Here is a 20,829-nt window from a genome sequence, read left to right on the forward strand (position 1 = left end):
TAAGCATGCTTATTTCATAGTATTTGTCCTAAAGCTCCCAATTCTAAAGTCCTTGCCTCTGGTTCTGCTGTTTGTTCTTTCTACCAGCTATCAATTATGGTAGCTTGGGTTTTTTTCAAATTTTTGATTTTTAAAAGATTTTTACTGTGTGTTCATGTTTTTTGGAATTTTGTCTGGAGACAAAATTTGAGGACTAACTTGAACATGTGGGCCTTCAGAGCATTTGTCTCTGTCAATACCTGGGGCACTATCAACCAAGGACCACTTTAAACTCCATTCTCTACTTAAAAGTTTTTGGATCAAAAGTTTTTGGCCCTCGCTTGTACATCGGTGCAAGGGCCATCTGTGGTTATGGATTCTAAAAGCTAGTTTCCTTTTTGCTTTTGTTTTTTTACCTTTCGTTTGACTCAAAGTTTTAAAATAGATAATTTTCCCTGGATCCCCTAGTCTAGGTGGAAGAAAAGTATAGTGGGGAGATTTTTAGTTTACCCTTTTACTAAGAGTGTGGCTGTCTGGGATCCCAGTTTAAAGTGGTAGTGGAATTCCTACTTGACTCTTCCTTTTGAACAGACTCAGGCTTCTGTCTTTTTCTTTCAACGTCCCCATGACTGTGGAAACTAATGCTCAAGTTTACCTATCTAGCAAATGCCAACAAGAAGACAGAACCAGTGCTCCATCATCACTCCAGCCCTCTGCTTTGGCTTAGTTTTGGCCCTTGAGATTCTTCCTAACTTCACAGTTCATAAGTACATTTTTAAATATATCTTTTGAAAATATATTTCATCCAGCATTTTTTATTCTTCTCAGCAATTAAAACTTGCATAAACAAGAACCAAGCTACCAACAATAACTGCTAAGAATGAATGGAGTGGAGTATATATAAAGAAGTAAGACGCCCACCTTTGTAATTTTTCAGGCTGTGCAATTTACTACCAAGGTTGAGATGGACTCACATTTGCAGGATGAAATCAGACTAGATCAAGGGCACAAATTGGGTTTTTTTTAATGTTTTTTATTTATTTCTGAGAGAGAGAGAGAGAGCACGTGTGAGCAGAGGAGGGTCAGAGAGAGAGGGAGACACAGAATCTGAAACAGGTTCCAGGCTCTGAGCTAGATGTCAGCACAGAGTCTGACGCAGGGTTCGAACCCATGAACTCTGAGATCATGACCTGAGCTGAAGTCTGACGCTTAACTGACTGAGCCACCCAGGCGCCCCATGGGGACAAATAGGTTTTATCTGGTTTGCCAAATTTAAAGATCTGGTAGTGATTGGCAGTCATGCGAAGGATTCTGACTATGCTTAAAGATTCACTGAAAGGGACTTGTGATTATCAATTTTCTCTGAGTATGTGTGAACAGATGGTGGCACTGATCAGGTATATGCAGTACATGAGACAAATTTTCTTCTTTATAATTTAATGAATCCTCAGTCTGTTATCATTTTTACCTGCAATAAAAGTAAGTTCCATCTCTCTCGCTCACTCGCTCTCTCACTCTCACTCATTAAATAAGAACTGAGTATAAATAAAAAGGGAAAATCTAAATTAGGACTAAAATTACAAAAGAAATTAAATCTGTGTGTTCAGCAAAATCTGCATTCTTTTCTCTCTTTTTTTTTTTTTAATATTTATTTTTGAGAGAGAGATAGAGACAGCATGAGCAGGGGAGGGTCAGAGAGAGAGGGAGACACAGAGTCTGAAGCAGGCTCCAGGCTCTGAGCTAGCTGTCAGCACAGAGCCCGATGCGGGGCTCGAACCCACAAACCGTGAGATCATGACCTGAGCTGAAGTCAGATGCTTAACCGACTGAGCCACCCAGGCGCCCCTCTTTTCTCTTTTTTTTAATGTTTAGTTACTTATTTTTGAGAGAAAGCACAGCAGGGGAGGGGCAGAAAGAGAGGGAGAGAGACAGAATTTGAAGCAAGCTCCAGGCAGAGCCTGACGCAGGGCTCGAACCCACAAACTGTGAGATCATGTTCTGAGCCAAAGTCAGACACTTAACCAACTGAGCCACCCATGTACCCCAAAATCAGCATACTTCACATGGAGTATTGTTCTAAATCACATGCAGTTGCAGCTGACAGCACAGTATATAGTTGACTCCGCATATAAAACTGATCCATCTTAAAATAAAGCTAAAAAAACCTTTGAACTTTACATGCCTAAGCAAAGATGATGTTTATAGTATAAAAAAATGATCTGGGCTAACTTCTACAAATATCAGAGTAGAAATCTAGTGTGGTAATGGGGTATTGAGAGAGAAATTTGAATGAAAATAACTTGATCAACAGAATGGTATTTAATAGGAAGAAAGAACATGACAGGTTCTACATACTCCTAACTTTATTTAATAAAAACAGATTGATAATGATGAAACTATTTCAGTCTATAAATATTAAATAGACAGTTGCTTTAAATAGCCTTCAGACTATCACGGCTATGAGGTAAATTTTAAATAAATATTTTATGCAGACAATAACAGAGGAGGGCTTTTCTAAGGGGAATATAGTTACAGGGTAGAAAATAATATTCTTCCATAAAAAATATGCCTTTTGCCTCTTTTATAGCCATAAACTCAATAAAAATGGAAAGTGATGCAATCAAACATACATGAGAACTGAGGCTGGGGAAGGTCTGTCTCTGTGATGGGAAGAAGAAAAGCCAATCGGAATTACATCACATGCTTTATATGAACTCCATGTGAACATCAGGAACACTTCATCTCGTCTGAAAGTCCTTCCACCGCTCACATCTGTGACACAACCAACACCCTGAAAACACTCCCTTGCCAAGGAATAACAGCTTCTTTTTCACTGCAGATACAGCCCTCATGTCTAGAAAATGATACGCTTATTATCATGCAGTTTGGGTTATGAGGTTTGTAATCCTTCAGAGGTTAATAAGAAAATGTGCTACAAATTCAGAATAGAAGAGGAGATCTAAGACAGCAGAGTGGTGTCTTTGGCAAACTCTGAAAACAGAGGGAGAGGGAGTGACTAATACAAAAGTACTGAGATCATTAGATGAAAAATGTGTTACACTGGAAACAAAGCCTTGAACAGAACAGGGGATGCCATCATTCTTTCCCTACCAGAAAAATAATTATTTACATGGTATATTCCATTCTTAAAAGTTTAATAGTGCTCCTGAAGGTAACTCATGCTTTCCATGACCTCTAGATTCTGTCCTCACAGTCTGAGTCCTCTAAGTTTTTGGAGTTAAGAGCAGAAATTGGAGTTTCTAGAAACTGGAGGCCCAAGAAGCCTCCCAGAGTCTCAGTTCTCAAGGAAAATGGGCATATGCCAAAGGATTTGCAAGATGCAGGAATTTCATTCCTGGCCAACTATGTCTGATATCCATGCCTTTGCATAAGTTGAGAGTCCAAACTCTACTTCTACATTTTTGCAATTCACCTTCCAACTTTGCAAACATGTTTTGTCATGTTTTTTCTATGATATCATATTTATAAAAGCAATTAGGGTCTTCACCACTATTTAACTTAATCACAAAGTTTTCAAGAGCCCCTACCAGTCCCAGTCATGTGTTCAGGATCAAATGGAGGTAAAATGGAGTAAAGCTTTTACATTTAATAGTTAATGCAAGCAGCACTTCTTTACATACCACAACATTGTCTCCACATCAAATTTTCATCAAGACATTTAAAATAATCCATTTCAATATACTTTTATATCTAAAAATGAATTTGTATACAAGAACTATTATTAGCTGCCTTTATTACCTACTTGGAGCAAATAATGAGATTGAGACTGATTTGAGGTCATGGCCTGTTAATGAAGAGCAATCAAATGCTAAGTCAATTTTATCACCAATGGGACATAAAAACAATTATCAGCTAAAATTTTCCCCATAAAAATCAAATGAGAACATAATTATGTGTTTATCCAATTTTAGGACTTTTTTCATAATCAGGTTGAATTTTTGTATCTCATTTTTTTAAAAATTTGTTTAAATGTTTATTTATATTTGAGAGACAGAGACAGAGTCTGAAGTAGGCTTCAGGCTCTAAGCTGTCAGCGCAGAGCCAGATGCTGGGTCGGAACCCAAGAACTGAACTGTGAGATCATGACCTAAGCTGAAGTCGGACACTTAACTGACAGAGCCATGCAGGGGCCCCTTATTTTTTTTTTTATTTCAAAGTAGTAAAGTTCCAAATAATCATAATAGAACTCATTTTAGATCTCTATTAAAGAAATACTCAGATTCAAGAGCACTTCCAAGCTTGCTGTCTTTGCAAACAGTAATCACTCAGAAGGGGCCTCTCCAAAACACCAGGTAAAAAGAAGTGCCCTGGGGCACTTTTAAAAAGTGGGGCACCTAGATGGCTCAGTCAGTTAAGCTTCAGCCCAGGTCACAATCTCCCCGGTTCATGAGTTCAAGCCCTGCAGTGGGCACTGTGCTGACAGCTCAGAGCTTGGAACCTGCTTCAGATTCTGTGTTTCCCTCTCTCTCTGACCCTCCCCGCTTCTATTCTGTTTCTCAAAAATAAACAACCATTAGAAAAAAATATTTTTAACCCCAAATAAAAAGCTTTCTGTATAGTCACTGCAAACAGCATCAAGAAATAACATATAGCTGCAATTTCAGATTTGGTTCCCAGAGTTCCACTCCCCTCCTTATGCAGCATTTCATAAGAATTTCTGAAATGTTCTTCCAAGACCCTGAGCCTTTATAGACCATTAAAACAACATTTCTAAAATCAGCTATCCCTGCCTCAAATCCAGCATTTTTTGCTAGATGGGATCCAAAGTCACTTTCTGATTTCCATTTCTATCACTGCCTCACTAAACTCAATGAGTTTCAAAACTACATTTCTTAATTACAGAAGTAAGTTACAGAGCCTCTAGGTGTTTGCACTTTACATCTAACATTTCTTTTCTTTTTTGGAAAATCTGCCGTTTCACACAGACTTGGGTTCTTCCCACTCCCTCCTCTGTGTAGAATTGGGGTTGGATGGTATTTTTACTTATCCTTCTAGGTTTGCTCAGTCACTGATTTCAGTTTGCATTCTTCACCATACCTGTCATTGGTGTTTTGACAATCTGGTTATTTAGACATAAAAAATAAAAATAAAAAATATAAATAAATACATGCATACATACATACATAGATATGTATTTTAAAAAAACACTAAGCCTAAATGACTTTCATTAAACCAGCCAGAAGTGGACTTTCCTCCCATCAAATATTTGGGGTAGTTTTTCTAGTACATTTCTTACTTTCCCAAATAAGTAGTCAGTATTGGCTTTGAAGTGAAAAATATTTTGAATATGTACTACTTTTAGAGCCCCTCAGTAGCTAGCTCAGTGTCATGTGCTAAAACCAAGGTTTAGTAAGTCTTTGAGGACCACAGAGCTCAAAAATCCACCACTGAAAGCTTTATCCATAGAACTCTGCATAAGTGAAAGACTCTAATGCTGACATTAAATAGTTTTTCTATCAATGTGTATAAACAACTGTTTCAAGAATTAACTCCTCAGTTATCTGTGATGATGTTGACTAGCAACATATTCATGTAAATTTTGTAGAAAAGTTATCCAAATAGGCCACAATGGACCTTAAACTATGCTAGTAATCCAATTTTAAAGGATACAATCCATGCCTCTAAAATTTAACAAGTTCCATGACAAATGATTCACCCAACTGGAATCAGTTCACGCAGCCTCTGGGACCCCACAAAACACAAAATACAAAGCACTCAGGACTAAATGCTTACCAATAGCTATGTCTTAATAGGCCTGCCAGACCATACCCAGATTTAAATAAGGAATCATGCTCCGTTCTCAAAGTAGAAATAAGAAAAATAAGCAATTGAAGTAATGATATGAAGTATAAGCAATAAATGTTACGGTTCAATCCAATAAGAACATTTTTTCAATGGGGAAAATATTAAAACTTATTCTAATATTTTCTAGCTATTTTTAATCAATCTATAAGGGATATCTGCATGATATTATAAAACTCATTTTTATTTATATTCCTAGAAATCCATTTTCCCCATTAGTCAAGCCACATATGTCATTTATTATTATCATTATTATTATTATCAAATATAATTCAGTAATTATAAATGCTTCTTCAATAATAATGGGTATTACCTTTTAGAGCCAGGCATTTTAATTACATCATTTCATTTAAACCCCTAGGTCTCCCTCTAAGGATTGTGGTGTTGCCCCATCTTATAGAAGAATAAAGTAGATGAGTGACATAACTCACTCCTCAAGGCCATTCAACTAAAAAAAGGCAGGCTAGAGATCTACCAGAATCCACTGGAAGTGTCAGCTTGCACTCTTCCCCCCTTATCCCATTTCTCTCCTCAAACATCCTTCTGACCTGACCACTTTTGGAAGAACTCTAAAAAGTAACCAGACATTAAAAGTTAAAACCAACTCAGGGACCGATTGTCTGTAAGACACCTGTGGGCTAGTAAAGGTAAAGAGTTGCTTGCTGAAGACCATATAAATATATGTTTTATTCACCTGGACAAATTTGATGGCAGTTTTAGTGTAGAAGTGGCTTGAACTATCTTCCACTGTTGAATGACAGGATGGGAGGAAAGGCTTAAGTCAAAACAATAGTTTGCCCAAACATTATGAGTTCACTCATATCTTCATAGCCTCATTCCAAGAGTGAGTGGTGAGTGGTCATCATATGGTCACAGGCCACCCTACCACTATGCTTGCTGTACTCCAGCTCAACTCTCTGAGAGGAAAGGACCACAAAAAAGAAACTAGAAGTGGGGGGGTGGGGGGAGGCTGAACAGGGCAGCCCATTCTGTATTTTGTGGAACTCCTTGAAAGGAAAAGGTTACATTCAAACCAACTAGACATTCTCCTCAGATCTCCCTTGACTCCTTGATCCAAAGCTTTAGTCATAATCTCAACGTCAACTTATAAATGGAAAGTTGGCAGAAATAAGCAAAATTTTTGTTTTTTCCCTGGAGAAATGCATACGTACACACACACACACACACACACACACACACACACAGACATACATGGTAAAGTAGATGCTGGATATTATTATTTCCACTCTATAATTTGCAAATTCTCTGCAACAAATATGCATGTATTTCACAACGATAAAAATCATACTATCATTTAAACACTTTTTTCTCTCCACCTCCACTGTTTCCTCACAGAAGTCTGCATTACTCTTAACTGTGTTGCATTTTATAAGACAACTAATAAAGGTAAAATTTAGAACAAGAAGGGGGTGTTTAAGAACACATGGTAGAAAAAAGAAAAAAGAATTTTAAAAAATTAGTGTGGTTATTATTTCAAAAAGCAAAATGGTTTAAATTCAGGGATAAATAAAAGCATCTCAAACTCTCAAAAGACCTGTTTGGGGCTATTCATAAATTAATAATTATGCATAAGTAAAAATAACAGACATTTAGCTGTTCGGTTCATTTGCAGCCCAAAGTTTAATTTTGAAAAATAATAAGCCAAATTCTTTAAAACTGGGAATACCAATACAAATTAATAGAATGGGTTACTATAATTATTATTTATAAATATTCCACAGCAACAGATACCCTATAATAATAACACTATCAACAACAATGTCTGTCATTTACTGAATGCTTTCTAGAGATCAGTCAAGGGACTAAGTGCTTTAAATGTATAATCTCTTTGAATTGTGAAAGCAATCCGATGATGAAGGTACTTTTCTTTTTCCCATTCTTATTTCATGGATGAAGAAACTGAGGCTTAAAGAAACTGAATGATTTAAGTGAATTTAAGCATTGGGATGCAAAATCAGTTCTGCCTTAAACACTATGCTAACACTAAAATGCCTTTATACCATTGAAGTGAGTTAAATTGGCTTCCAAAATCAATACCTTTTGAGACATACACCTTCTTAGGGATGGGTCAAAATTTGTCAATGATAGAAACTTTGCAAAATAGCAAACTTATGAAAATTCAGGAAATTTGGAAGAGAGGGGACTATTTAAAATAAATGTTAATTCCCAAGACATCAAAGTTATTCATTAGAAAATCTTGAACACCTTAGTAAGTAGAAATTTGAACAAAAATGTTCCCTGATTTCCTTTTAGAATCTACACTTCTGAACTAAAAATCTTCTGTGTTCTTCATTACTGTCTATATATTTCATATCATATAAAAACAGTTATGTGGTTATTTGGGGAAGTATGTATGTAAATCATAACTTTCCAGTCACATTAAGAGTATAAAAGTTTATAACACTGGACCATACCTTGGTTTTCATGAACTTGGAGTGACTTTTGTAAACCTCTATTTGTTTGATCTCTTCTTCACGGTCCTCAGTGTTCAGCACACCATTGGCTTTCAGCATCTGGATCTCATCCTCCAGATCCCTTATGTTTCGTTCCAATGAAGCAATTTTTGTGTCCTGTTGTTAAAAAAGACAGAGAGAGAGAGAGACAGAGAAAATTGTTTTTTTCAGTATTATAAAAACAGAATTTCAGAAAGTAATTTTGGGAATAATATATTAACTATGGTATAGACGTAGCCCTGAATTCAGAACAATTTATGTTTTTCACTTCTGAGGACTGTTTGTGAGATCATTTTTTCAGCTCCCAATAAAGATCGTATGTCAATACAACATGAAGAGTTGCCTAGAGATGTTTGTCTAATATCTGGGAATCAGATTATCAAAGCAACAAGAATAAAAGTGATCTGAAGTGTTTAAAAAAAAACACTATTTAAGTGGACAAATTTGTAATTTCAGATATAGTTAACCAGTGCACAATTTCTAGTCTACTTATAAACACAAAAATGGTTTGTTCATGTGTACATTCTATGGCTGGTTTTATAAGGCATGCTTGGAATTCACTCTGAGAGAGAAGGAAATTAAAATCTAATAAGGAGAAGAATTCTCGTCTAGAATACAAACATCACTGCAATTAAATAACTAAATCCTAACTTAGTATGACTGATATACTAAATATTGAAAATTTAGGTCGCTAAATATCACAATGTCGATCTATTTGGCAAGCAGCTCCCTAAGTGACAAAAAACACTACCACCTTGCAGGACACTTCTAATCTACTGACTTTTGGAGTTAAAAACTAGAAATATTACACTCAAATGTGGGATTGTGGGGAAAAAACAACCATAGGGAATGTTTTTAAGGAAATGACAGAGTCTGTACACAAAAGCATAGTAAGAAATGAGGTATTAGAAAATGAGAGAGCTTTTTTTAAAATCTTTTTAATGTTTTTATTTATTTCTGAGAGAGAGAGAGAGACAGCATGAGCAGGGGAGGGTCAGAGAGAGAGAGAGCTGAAGAATCTGAAACAGGCTCCAGGCTCTGAGCTAGCTGTCAGCACGGAGCCCGACGTGGGGCTCAAACCCACCAACCATGAGATCATGACCTGAGCTGAACTAGGACACTTAGTTGACTGAGCCACCCAGGCATCCTGAGAAGAGAGAGCTCTTAAAGGGGATTAAAACCTTTTCTCAACCTCAGATATTAAACTCCAATCAGTCTTGGAAAGGAAGCACATTGAAAGTTTAACTGTAAGTTTCCTCCCTATCTACCTCTCCTTTATTGTACAGATGCAAGGAGCTGATATTACATCTGTATTTGAATGTTAACGAAAAACAAATCATAATCTCATTTTTTTAACCAATTAATTTTCAAGAATCTAAAAGACTAAAGAGTTCTAAACATAAAGACAATGAATGGTCTATTCTATTTATAACTAACTCATAGGAAAAACTTTGCAACAAATACATCTGTCCTGACTTTGTGGCTATTTTCTACCTTAATTTCCTATATTATACGGCCAATGGCATGTCTTCATGCAACAATAGAATAATCATTACATGTCATCATCATTAAATGGAGGAAAATGAGGAGAAACAATTACTTATCCAGTGCCACTGTGTGCAAACAGTCAAGTGTTTTAAGTGCTGAAGACGTTTTTATCAATTCTCAGAAAAACCTCAAGAAGATGAAATAAGATTCTAAAATCTGCAAGATTATTATGGAATGTTACATCCTATAGCATTTCATTTTCCTTTTAAAAATAATATTATTGTTATCTTTTCTAGTTATAAAAGTAATACACTTTAAATTCCTAGAAAATGAAGAAAATCCTCTCTAACCCTACCATCAAGAGATAACCATCACTCATGTTTTATGTACTGCTGCCAGGATTTTTCTATTTTCAGATGCAATTTCTAGAAATCTTGTATGTGGCCAGTTTGAGTGAAGGGAGTGTCAAGGACTAAATGTCTATGTGCCTCCAAAATTCCTGTGTTGAAGCTCTAACTCCTGATGTGCTGGAGATGTGACAGTATTTGGACATGAGGCCTTTGGGAGGTGATCAGGGTTACATGAGGTCATGAGGATGAAGCCCTTGTCAAAAGAGACACTAGAGAGCTTGTTTTCTCTCTCTCTCTCTCTGCCATGTGAGGGCACAGCAAGAAGGTAGCCATCTGTGAGCCAGGAGAGACCCCCTCACCAGAAACAAACATTGCTGGCATCCTGATCTGGGATGTCCAGCCTCTAGAACTGGGAGAAAATACATTTCTGTTTAAGCCCCCCAAGAAGTGGCATTTTCTCATAGTAGCCCAAGCTGATGAATGTAGGGAGACATCTTTAGTGACTCCTTTGAGTTCTGAAGTATGAGAACTCTGTAGGTAAAAGAGCAGCAATAATAAAAAGGCTGCAGGGGGCACCTGGGTGGCTCAGTAGTGGAGCATCCAACTTCAGCTCAAGTCATCATCTCACGGTTTATGAGTTCAAGGCCCACATCAGGCTCACTGATGTCAGCACAGAGTCCACTTTGGATCCTCTGTCCCCCTCTCTCTCTGCCCCTTCCCCACTCACACTCTTTCTCTCTCTCAAAAATAAATAAACTTTTTTTTAAGGCTGTGGACGCTTTCAACAACTGCCAAATTATGTTAAGAGCCTAAATGTCCATCAACTGACAAATGGATAAAGAAGATGTGGTTTATAACTATGATGGAATACTATTTGGCAATGAGAAAGAATTAAATCCTGCCATTTGCAGCAATGTGGATGGAAATGGAAGGGATTACGCTAAGTGAAATAAGTCAGTCAGAGAAATACAGATCTCACATGTTTTCACTCATATGTGGAACTTGAGAAACTTAACAAAGACCATGGGGGGGAGAGAAGGGAAGGGGAAAAATAGTTACAAACAGAGAGAGAGAGAGGCAAACCATAAAAGACTTTTAAACACAGAGAACAAACTGAGGGTTGATGGGGGACTGGGGGGAGGGGGAAATGGGTGATGGGCATTGAGGAGAGGACTTATTGGGATGAGTACTGGGTGTTGTATATAAGTGATGAATCACAGAATCTACCCACAAAACCAAGAGCACACTGTACACACTGTATGTTAGCCAAGTTGACAATAAATTATGAAAATAATAATAAATAGTCTACTGGAAAAAAATATTAAAAATTTTAAAAAATTAAAAGGAACTACTTATTGAAGTAGGCAAAGTACTGTTTCAGGATATATATATGTATAAATATTATATATAAATACAAAAAACATTATATATGCATACATATTAGATATATATAAATAATTTGGATTTTATGCATATGTAAATATGTATTTATACAAAAATAAATAATTTGGATAATAAAAATAATAAAAGGCTGTGGAAAAGAACTAAGTGTTTACAACAGCCTTCTCAAATGGGAATCATTTTAAATCAGCATTTTTCTGACTATAAAATTAAAATATGCTCATTATAGAAAACTTGAAAAGCTATATAATTATGACTGTACACAATCCCATCACCCAAATATACCCAATATTAATACTTTTATTTAAGCCCATGAAAGCCTTGGGATTATATTATTACTTTAAGATATATTAGAAGATATCAGTTAAAGCCCTAGTAAATAAGACAGAGATTTTCTCTTTTTGAAATACAATCTTTCAGCATTTACAAATATCTAAGTACAATCTTTACAAGAGTTTAACTGTAAGTTAAGTGTGAAAGGAAGGACCTATATCCATGCTTTTCTAACCCAAAATCTTCTGGTATTTCAGACCCAAGTCTGAAGTGAGCATATTTATATGTATGTATGTATGTATGTATGTATGTATATACATGTATATATAAAGACATATGTGCAATACACTTTGTGGTCCTCGTGTCTTACACCTTAATGTTTTCATACTCTTAGAATTTCAGGTGTCAATTACACAGGTGTGAGGAGAAGAAATCCTCAGCTTTCCCCTTGGTCAAATCCTGGGGCTTTAGTTAGCAATAACCACAGCTGCCAACTTCTAACTGGGTTGGCAGGAGCTTTTTACTGCACTTTAAAAAATTACTAAAAAAAGAAAGATCAGAACAGGGTTAAGATAGAAAGTTTTGTGAAATGAAAAAAAATATCTGAATTAAAATTTCACTAAACAGTAAAACACACAAAGGGAGGTAGGTAGGGCAAATGGGCTAAATTGGTGATAGGCACTAAGGAAGGCACTTGTTGGGATGAACACTGGGTGTTATATGTAGGTGATGAATCACTGGGTTCTGATCCTGAAACCAATACTACACTGTATGTTAACTAACTTGAATCTAAGTAAATAAATCTCAAAAATACATACATACATACATAAAATGTTTAACTTTTATAAATTTTCTTAAATTAACAACTTTCTTCTTCCTCACAAATTTTTTCCCTTAAGCCAAGGTTCCCAAAATACTAAAAAAAAAAAAAAAAAAAAAGAAAGAAAGAAAGAAAAGAAAAAAGAAAGGGGGTGTTTTAGAAGTCATTTTAATAACAATCTATAGTTTTTTCTGTCCTTATTTAGGTTTCTATTCTTTAAGAAGTCAAGTTTAGATCAACAGAATTCATACTTGAAATCTTGAGCATAGGGAAAAGGAGATAGGAAATGTCATTAAGATCTAGAAAGGGGAAGGGGCGCCTGGGTGGCTCAGTCGGTTGACCGTCCAACTTGGGCTCAGGTCATGATCTCGGGGTTTGTGGGTTTGAGCCCTGCAGGGGGCTCAGTGCTGACAGCTAGCTCAGAGCCTAGAGCCTGTTTCGGATTCTGTGTCTCCCTCTCTCTCTCTGACCCTCCCCTACTCACGCTGTCTGTCTGTCTCTCTCTCTCTCTCAGAAATAAATAAAACATAAAAAAAAAGATCTAGAGAGGGGAAGACATACAAAATACATAGATATATAAGATGGTGCATACTGACTGTGCCAAAGAAAATATTGAAAATAATGAGGCAGAGAAAGACATGAGGAAATAGAAGTATGAAAAACAAAGGCAAAGGCAAAATGTCTGCCACAGTCACAGCTTCTCCACTGCTTCAGTTTGAGGAATTCAGGAAGAAGAAATTTTATCTCTTTCTCTTTTTTCAAATCTCTAAAACTAAGACGAATTACTATAAACGTATATGTTTAGGAACTATGGAAGGCAGCTACCTCACAGGTCCTAATATGGCACAATGTGGTGTATTGCCCTGCCAAACTGATACTAACTGTACATCCCAAGAACTGTAAGCACTAACCTAGAGTAGAGAGGGAAAAAAAAAAAAACTGAAATGACGACATAATGCTAAAAAGTGAAATTTTAGAAGGTGGAGCAACATTTACTCCCAATCACCAATTTCCTTCATCTGAACATCTTTACAGGTTATTTATCACCAAAATTTTTAAATAATTTATGGAGTGATTTTCAAGTATTCATTATGTTTAAATAAGCAAACTCTCAAAGCAGATAACTATGGACCTTCCTTGGAGATGGGGAAAGTGAAATACTACACAGAACAGCTTTTCCTAAAATCCACAGAAAAACTCTGTGATAAGGGGATTGCAAAGTCGAATAAGTTTGAGAAATGCTTACTGGGGATCCCCTATGCACATCAGCATTAATGGCTCTGGAAGTCCTATAGCAAAGTATTCTATTTAATTTTATTTTTCTCAGTATTATTCCTCTAGAAGTCAATTACTGAAAACAAATTAGGATTTTAATGACTGAATTAAGCTCAGAGTTATATACTAAGTGAAGAGTCAAAACAATGATTTGTATTCTTCAAGGGAAAACTTGCCATGATTATCCCCCACTTAAAATAATTAGGTGCTTACATATCCAGATCACCTTTTTGGCTTCTGTCACTCAACAATGGTTTACTGAGTGCCTGCTGTGAGCCCAGAGTAGTGAAAGAACATAGACTCCCATATTCTTAGGACCTACCACTTCATGTCACGGGTGACATTTTTCAAGTAGTCTTTAGATAGGACAACCATGAAACTGTTTTGCTTTTACATTATATTTTCATTAAGAACTGTAACATGGGGGGGAGGGGGAAGTTTCAAGAGGAGAAAAAAAAAGCTGAAATGTGTTCATTCCATTCCCTATTAGTTAGGAAAAATTATCTGAACTGAATATCTCTTTCAAATCATTTCTTTCCACACATTCATAATACTTATAAAAAGTTTATACATAAATTGCAGATTATAACTCTGACTTAAAGATTCATGCTCAAGACTATTTTACATCTAGCATTCAAAAGATATAAAATAGGTATTTGATGGGCAACTAATATATAAACCACTGGAACTGGAACCCCCACCAGCCATCAACCCAACAGGCCCACCTGCTAACTCTTTGATTCTTTTTTTTTTTTAATTTGTTTAATTTTTTTTTTTAATTTATTTCTGAGGGAGAGAGAGAGAGCATGAACAGGGGAGGATCAGAGAGAGAGGGAGACACAGAATCTGAAACAGGATCCAGCCTCTGAGCTGGCTGTCAGCACAGAGCCCAACATGGGGCTCGAACCCACGAACCATGAGATCATGGCCTGAGCCAAAGTCTGACGCTTACCCGACTGAGCCACCCAGGCGCCCCAGCCACCTACTGATTCTTAAGCCAGCCATAATCATTAGCACTCTCCCACAGGTGATAGAGTACAGCAATGAGAATGAAAGTCAGGTGAGAAGACTGAAATAAGTTTAATCCTGCTTTATCTTTTTACTTTTTTTACTAACCTCCGAATTTTTCTAGGACACGTCTGCTACAGTTGATAGTAAACTGAGACACAGGGAGTTTTCTCGTTCATTCCAGAAATACATATTGAGCATCTACTGGGTACTAATCACATTGCCAGGTATCTGAGATACTAGGTAGATCTTAACGAGATTTATGGCACCCTTCTCTCTCTAACATGGAGTATAATCTAGATCACTATTACTCAAAGTGTGGTCTACAGACCAGCGCCACTGACATCACCTGAGAGTATTTTAGAAATGCAGACTCTCAGGCCCCAACCAAGACCTACTAAATCTGAATCTGCATTTTCACAAGGTTCTCAGATGACTTGGGTGTTTTGAATGACTACAGGTATCCAGCATACACAGGCACAAGACTATCCAATGCAGAAGAGACCAAGACAACTTTATAAGCCAGTTACGAGACCAAGACAACTTTATAAGCCAATTACATTTTGAAAAATATTAACCTACTCTCAAGACCTTTCCAAGTGTATGCCAACCCTGGGAGGAAACTTTCTGGAGCATCTTTGTCAGTCCAGATGCCTTTATCATCCTTTTGTATTTGTCAAACATTATGTTACCCTTAAAAAGCAAGAAAAAGATTTCAATTCCTCTCCAGGAACTGTGAACACTGAAATGATGAGTGGGTGGAACATCAAAAAAGCAGTATCATTTAGTCATATAAAGTAACAATTATGTTATTGCTAAGTGTCACAATGTGCTTTTCTTACAAATACAGTAAGAATTACTGGTTTTATTTTAATATGAGGCCAAGAAAGAAAATATAGAAGTTTTTACAGAGCATGGACCTCACCGTGATCACATATCAGTCTGTGGACATTGATCAACAAACTTAGAGCCAATTTGGTTTAAGGAAGAAGACGTGATCTAATGTTCAGGAAGCGTCCCAACCTAATTATATTATACTTTATTTAGAATAAAATTCTAAACTATTATTACTGGATGCCACAGAGGCTCCTAAAGGCTTAACTTTTAAAACTCATCTAGTTGTAGTTGCAAACATAACTGAGCAGCCCTTGGTCTTAGACTATCTGAGGAACGCCCTGACTTTGGAAGCATTTACTGTGTGGGATTAGCCGTGGTTTTGTGAGCCCAAGTCAAGCACTCCACAAAGAAGTCAACTTTGGCCTAAAGCATGCTAGAAGGAAAAACTAAAAAAAAAAAAAAAAAGTAACTCACCTTGTTGAGCCTTATAAAACTGTAAAAAGATGGTGACCTACATGAGAAGATGGCAGGGGACATGCTGTTTTTAGCAGTAGTATTATTTTTTGTGTTTCTCTGCTTGTTCAGATGGTACCTAGTTCTTTACAACAAAATGTACAAAGCACAGAATCAAATCAAGTTCCAAGCATTGAGGGTGCTATGAGGTTTCTTTCCATGGCTTAATTTGCCTACTTCTGACTCATTCTTCATGAAGCCCATGCTTCAGGAGTGCATCCTTTCTGTTGTCCTGTCTCTGTGCACATTGCTAATGATCCATGGGCAAAAGATGTGTCTCCAGTGTTCCTTTCTGGACACCATGCAACCATTGAGGTTTTGGTCTACATGTACAAATTTGTTGTTGTTGTTGTTGTTGTTGTTGTGTTCCTTTCTGGACACCACGCAACCTTTGAGGTTTTGGTCTACATGTACAAATTTGTTGTTGTTGTTGTTGTTAATAGACTCAAGTCTGGAAAAAAAATAAGAGGTGAAGATAAAACTATCCTCCTGGGGGCACCTGGGTGGCACAGTTGGGTAAGCATCCAACTCTTGATTTCAGCTCACATCATGATCTCACAGTTTGAGATCCAGCCCCAGCACTGGGCTCTGCACTGACAGTGTGGAACCTGCTTGGGATGCTCTCTCTCCTTCTCTGCCCCTCTCCCTCCCATGTGCTCTCTCTCTCTCTCCCTCTCTCTCTCACTCTCTCTCTCTCAAAATAAACATTTTTTAAAAATCCTCCTGACCCTTAGAGAGTCACAAACCTAGATGTAAATCCTGATTTTTACATCTCTGGTCAAGATACTGAGCCTCTTTGAAATAAGACCATGCTTAAGACCATGCCATGAAAATTACAAGTGATCTATAATGCATGCAAGCTACCTATCATGGAACTTCCCCTATGAGAGTAAAGATTTATTATTATTATCATAAATCAATAACAGTACAGTTAAGTCCCCACCCATTCCCCAGTTTTGTAAGGTACACATGTAAAAGACAGTAGCTTCTTATTTAGTCCACCCTGTTTAACTTTGTGAGCATATTTCTAACCTTACTAATCCTATAACATAAGGCTGTTATAAGATTTATGTCACTGACAACATGTAGACCTTTCAGAATAATAGTTAACACACAGTAGGTCTCTACAAAGATTACCGTCTTCCTACTTCTAGCTGTAGCATTTATCTATTACAGTTTAGTTGTTTGCTCAGCTTCTTTTCCTTTTAGGAACTGCATCTCCCCAACTCCCTGTGATTTTAGTGGGATTTTCACATGTGACCCTGCTCAGTGGTAAGTACCATGGATTCTCAGGATACTGACTGATCTAGGGTGAACTGATTATGTCATCAAGGCCAATCAGAGTCCGTTTAGGGGAATGATATAATTTCAGGGGCCTCTCCTTTTCGGAGTTTTTGTTTCTCCTTTTTCTCTGATTATGACTGATAAGGAAAATGTTGCCCTGTGGCTGGTTATGGCCTTCTTTGATACCATGATTAAGAATCTGCCTCAATGACTGGAAACTTATAACATCTGAACAGCTAGATACACCTATATCTTAACTATCCACTCCCCAGAATTCCAAAATACAGGAATCTCAGGCAGGGTTTCAGCCACTTGCAACTAGAAGAGTTTAACACAAAAGTGACAGTATGACAAAATACTTAGATATAATATTCTACAAATCTACAGAAAGAGGTCAGAAATGGGTAAGACCACCATAGCAGAGTCAACAAACTCCAGAAAATCCCCTAATATAGGGTCTAGAGATGGATAAGAATAAGATTATCATAGAGAAGATGAAGTTCTTTCTGGCCAAAAATAATAACATGTGCAAAGTAAAGAGTACTCAGCATGGTGTCCAGCACATAATATTTAATTAACATAAGTTGAAAGAACAAAATAAGAAGTATGAATTATGAATGAAGGGGAGGAATAAGAATACAGGACTACTTAAAAAGTACAGATCACTTTTTTTTTTCTGCAGAAAAGTTAGAAAAGAAAAGAAAGAGGGGCTTAATGATAAGCCCTCTTGAGAATCAAGCTACGAGTTTGTACTTGGGTCTTACTGGGAGTCATTTATAAGCTGGTAACAAGATAGCCTTTGGAAACTTAATAATAAAAATAGAAGCCAAATGGGAGTTGAGATACTAGAGATGATAGATCATCAGCCTGCTGGTGAAAGAATTCTTAGGGTTAAGAATGGAGAAAAGAGAAAACAGTACAGGAATCACCAAAAAGAAGGTGTAAAACTGATGGAAGTCATAGGAAAGTCACAGAAAATAAGAGAGTTAAGTTTCAAGAAAAAGAGTCAAAAAAAGTTCTGAGGAGTCTTTAAATCCTACAGAATCAGGGTGATTGCTGAGCTACTCACACCCAGTATGGCATAGGAGGAGAACCAACCAGAACAGACACCACCTAGAACCACGGGAGCAGGTCTGGGAAGTCTCTAAAAGGCCAGGGGTTAACTCTTTAGTTGCCGGAGTGGGGAAGGGTACTCTGGGGATTTGAGATAACCAGAGAAGTATTTCAATTTTAACAACCGCTGTAGTTGCTCCTGTGCCTCTTGGCTATTGGTCCTTCACAGAAAGTTGCTTCAGTTCATACTGATAGCTTTCTACATTCCCAATGTGTGGAAGGTAGCACTGGTTAATCCAAAATCATTTCCATGTGCCTATGACTTACACTCACGTAGAGGCTCCCCAGTGCCAATCTGTGGACTAGATGCATCGGATTCATTTACGGGGTGAAGAAAAATTATCAATGACTTGGTGTCACCCAAGGGCATTTCCTTTCAGGATAGAGGTGACACAAAATTCTGCATTTATTTGTAAGCTCCACAGGTAGGGAACAAAGCCATATCAAAAGATTTCTTTTTTAGACCTATGTTTTTCCCCCATTTACTTTTAAGATATAAATACATCTGCATTATCTGAATTTATAGAAAAGAACAGAAGCAATGTTTCTCCATTCCAGCATTAAAAATGCAGTTAATAACAACAGCTAATGTGTATGGATTACTAAGGCAAACACTCATTTAATCTTCCATATAACCCCATGAATTAAGTATTTATTTTACCCACTTTATAGGTCAAGAGACCTATAGAAGGTAAATAACTTGCCTAAGATTTTCCCTTTGCTGAAGTAACTTTCTAGGCCCAAGATGGCTCTACTTCTGCTTGGGATTCTTTGTCAGCAAGTCAATACTTTGATAACTTTCATGTCCCTGTAAATGCTCCACTTGACCAGAAATGTAGTGTATCTAGTCAGCCAATCCTCAAATGCCAAGCCAATTCTAAGTTCTAATTTCCTTGTTCCTTCTCACCTCAAACAAGTCTATGTAGCCCCAGCCAATCACCTCTTTTTTTATTTTTTCTTTCTTGTTCTTTATTCTTTATTCTATAAAATTTTCCTGACTTTCACACCATTTTCCAGTTCTCCAAATGGAGAAGTCCTTCAAGAAGTGCTAGATAAAATTTGTTTGTATCACCCAAATTGTCTTCTTCATTTTTAAACACCTTTAATAAGCTGGAATGACTCCCTCCACATATAGAAGAGAGGAAGCCATACAGTGAGACCTCACTGCTCCCAGGAAAACCTCAGGAGAACTAGCTTCAGAGAAGGTTTGCCACCTAGAAGCTGGGCTATTTTGAACCTTTCTTCCACACAGTAAGATTAGCCTTCAAAGATCACAGAGCAAGGTAAAAAGAAAATAGTGAAGAGGTTGGGGAGAAAGGACTGGGAGGAAGAAATTTCAGAAAGTGCTTCCAGATGACAGGGTAGCCCCTTGGTATGTGCAGCTCCACCTCCCTAAGGCTGGATCAAAGTCATCTTTCACATACATATGAATACAAAAAGAGTTTGAATTCCCAGAGATCCAGTAAAATACTACTTTCTAAAACAGTGATTGCATTTCAAGGAGTACTGAAAAGATGGACATCTGACACCTCTATTCTCTTCCAATACTCCTTAGGAAAAGATTGGGTGAGGAAGCTCTCTTCACTGGCCTCTAGCAACATGAACTTGCTCTTCCCATTCCTTTTAAACTATCCCTGCAATGCCTTCAACAGCCGTGGATTGGGGCCTCAGTCTTAGGATCTCCAAAACATACCGCAAATCTTTCTATGTTCAACCAGTTTATCTCATGGAAAAAACAACAGGCGGCAGAGGAATTCAGGCCACCCTAAGTCACCAGCACAGCCTGATGGATGTGGAAACCGGACCATGCCTTAGGGATGAGGCATGTGACGGCTGGTACACTGTCGTTACTGAAACTTGAAAGGGGAAGTTCACATAAGGCCTGTGGTTGACTTCTCAACCCTGCTGGCTGAGGCACACGCCAATAAGGAAATTGCAATCCCTAAATAAACAATGGGCTGGGAACCTGAGCACCAACAAGGGAGAGTACAAGGGTTACTGGCCTGGGCAGGGTTGGCCAAGACAGAACAAATAAAGCAAAGATTTAAATTTTGTAAGAATGTCACGTCAATTCAGACTCCCCAGGCAGGCCCCTTGAGACTCCAAATTGCCAGTCACCAAGCCTCAAAACTAGGTAGAATTTTTTTTTTTTTTTTTTTTTTTTTTTTTTTTTTTTTTTTTTTTTTTTTTT

The 20,829-nt window shown here is 37.2% G+C and overlaps 1 protein-coding gene across 1 annotated transcript in view; it reads right to left on the reverse strand.

The window, feature by feature from the left end:
• The window catches only part of ERC2 (ELKS/RAB6-interacting/CAST family member 2), a 903,427-nt gene that overhangs the window by 624,112 nt on the left and 258,486 nt on the right, over window positions 1-20,829 (reverse strand). Inside the window, exon 4 of the mRNA XM_039257435.1 lies at window positions 8,238-8,393. Coding sequence (XP_039113366.1) covers window positions 8,238-8,393 — 156 coding nt within the window. The remainder of the gene's footprint in view (window positions 1-8,237; window positions 8,394-20,829) is intronic.

The sequence above is a fragment of the Hyaena hyaena genome, unplaced genomic scaffold, assembly GCF_003009895.1.
Source record: "Hyaena hyaena isolate Hyena2069 unplaced genomic scaffold, ASM300989v1 scaffold_618, whole genome shotgun sequence".
In the NCBI taxonomy this organism is placed as follows: domain Eukaryota; kingdom Metazoa; phylum Chordata; class Mammalia; order Carnivora; family Hyaenidae; genus Hyaena; species Hyaena hyaena.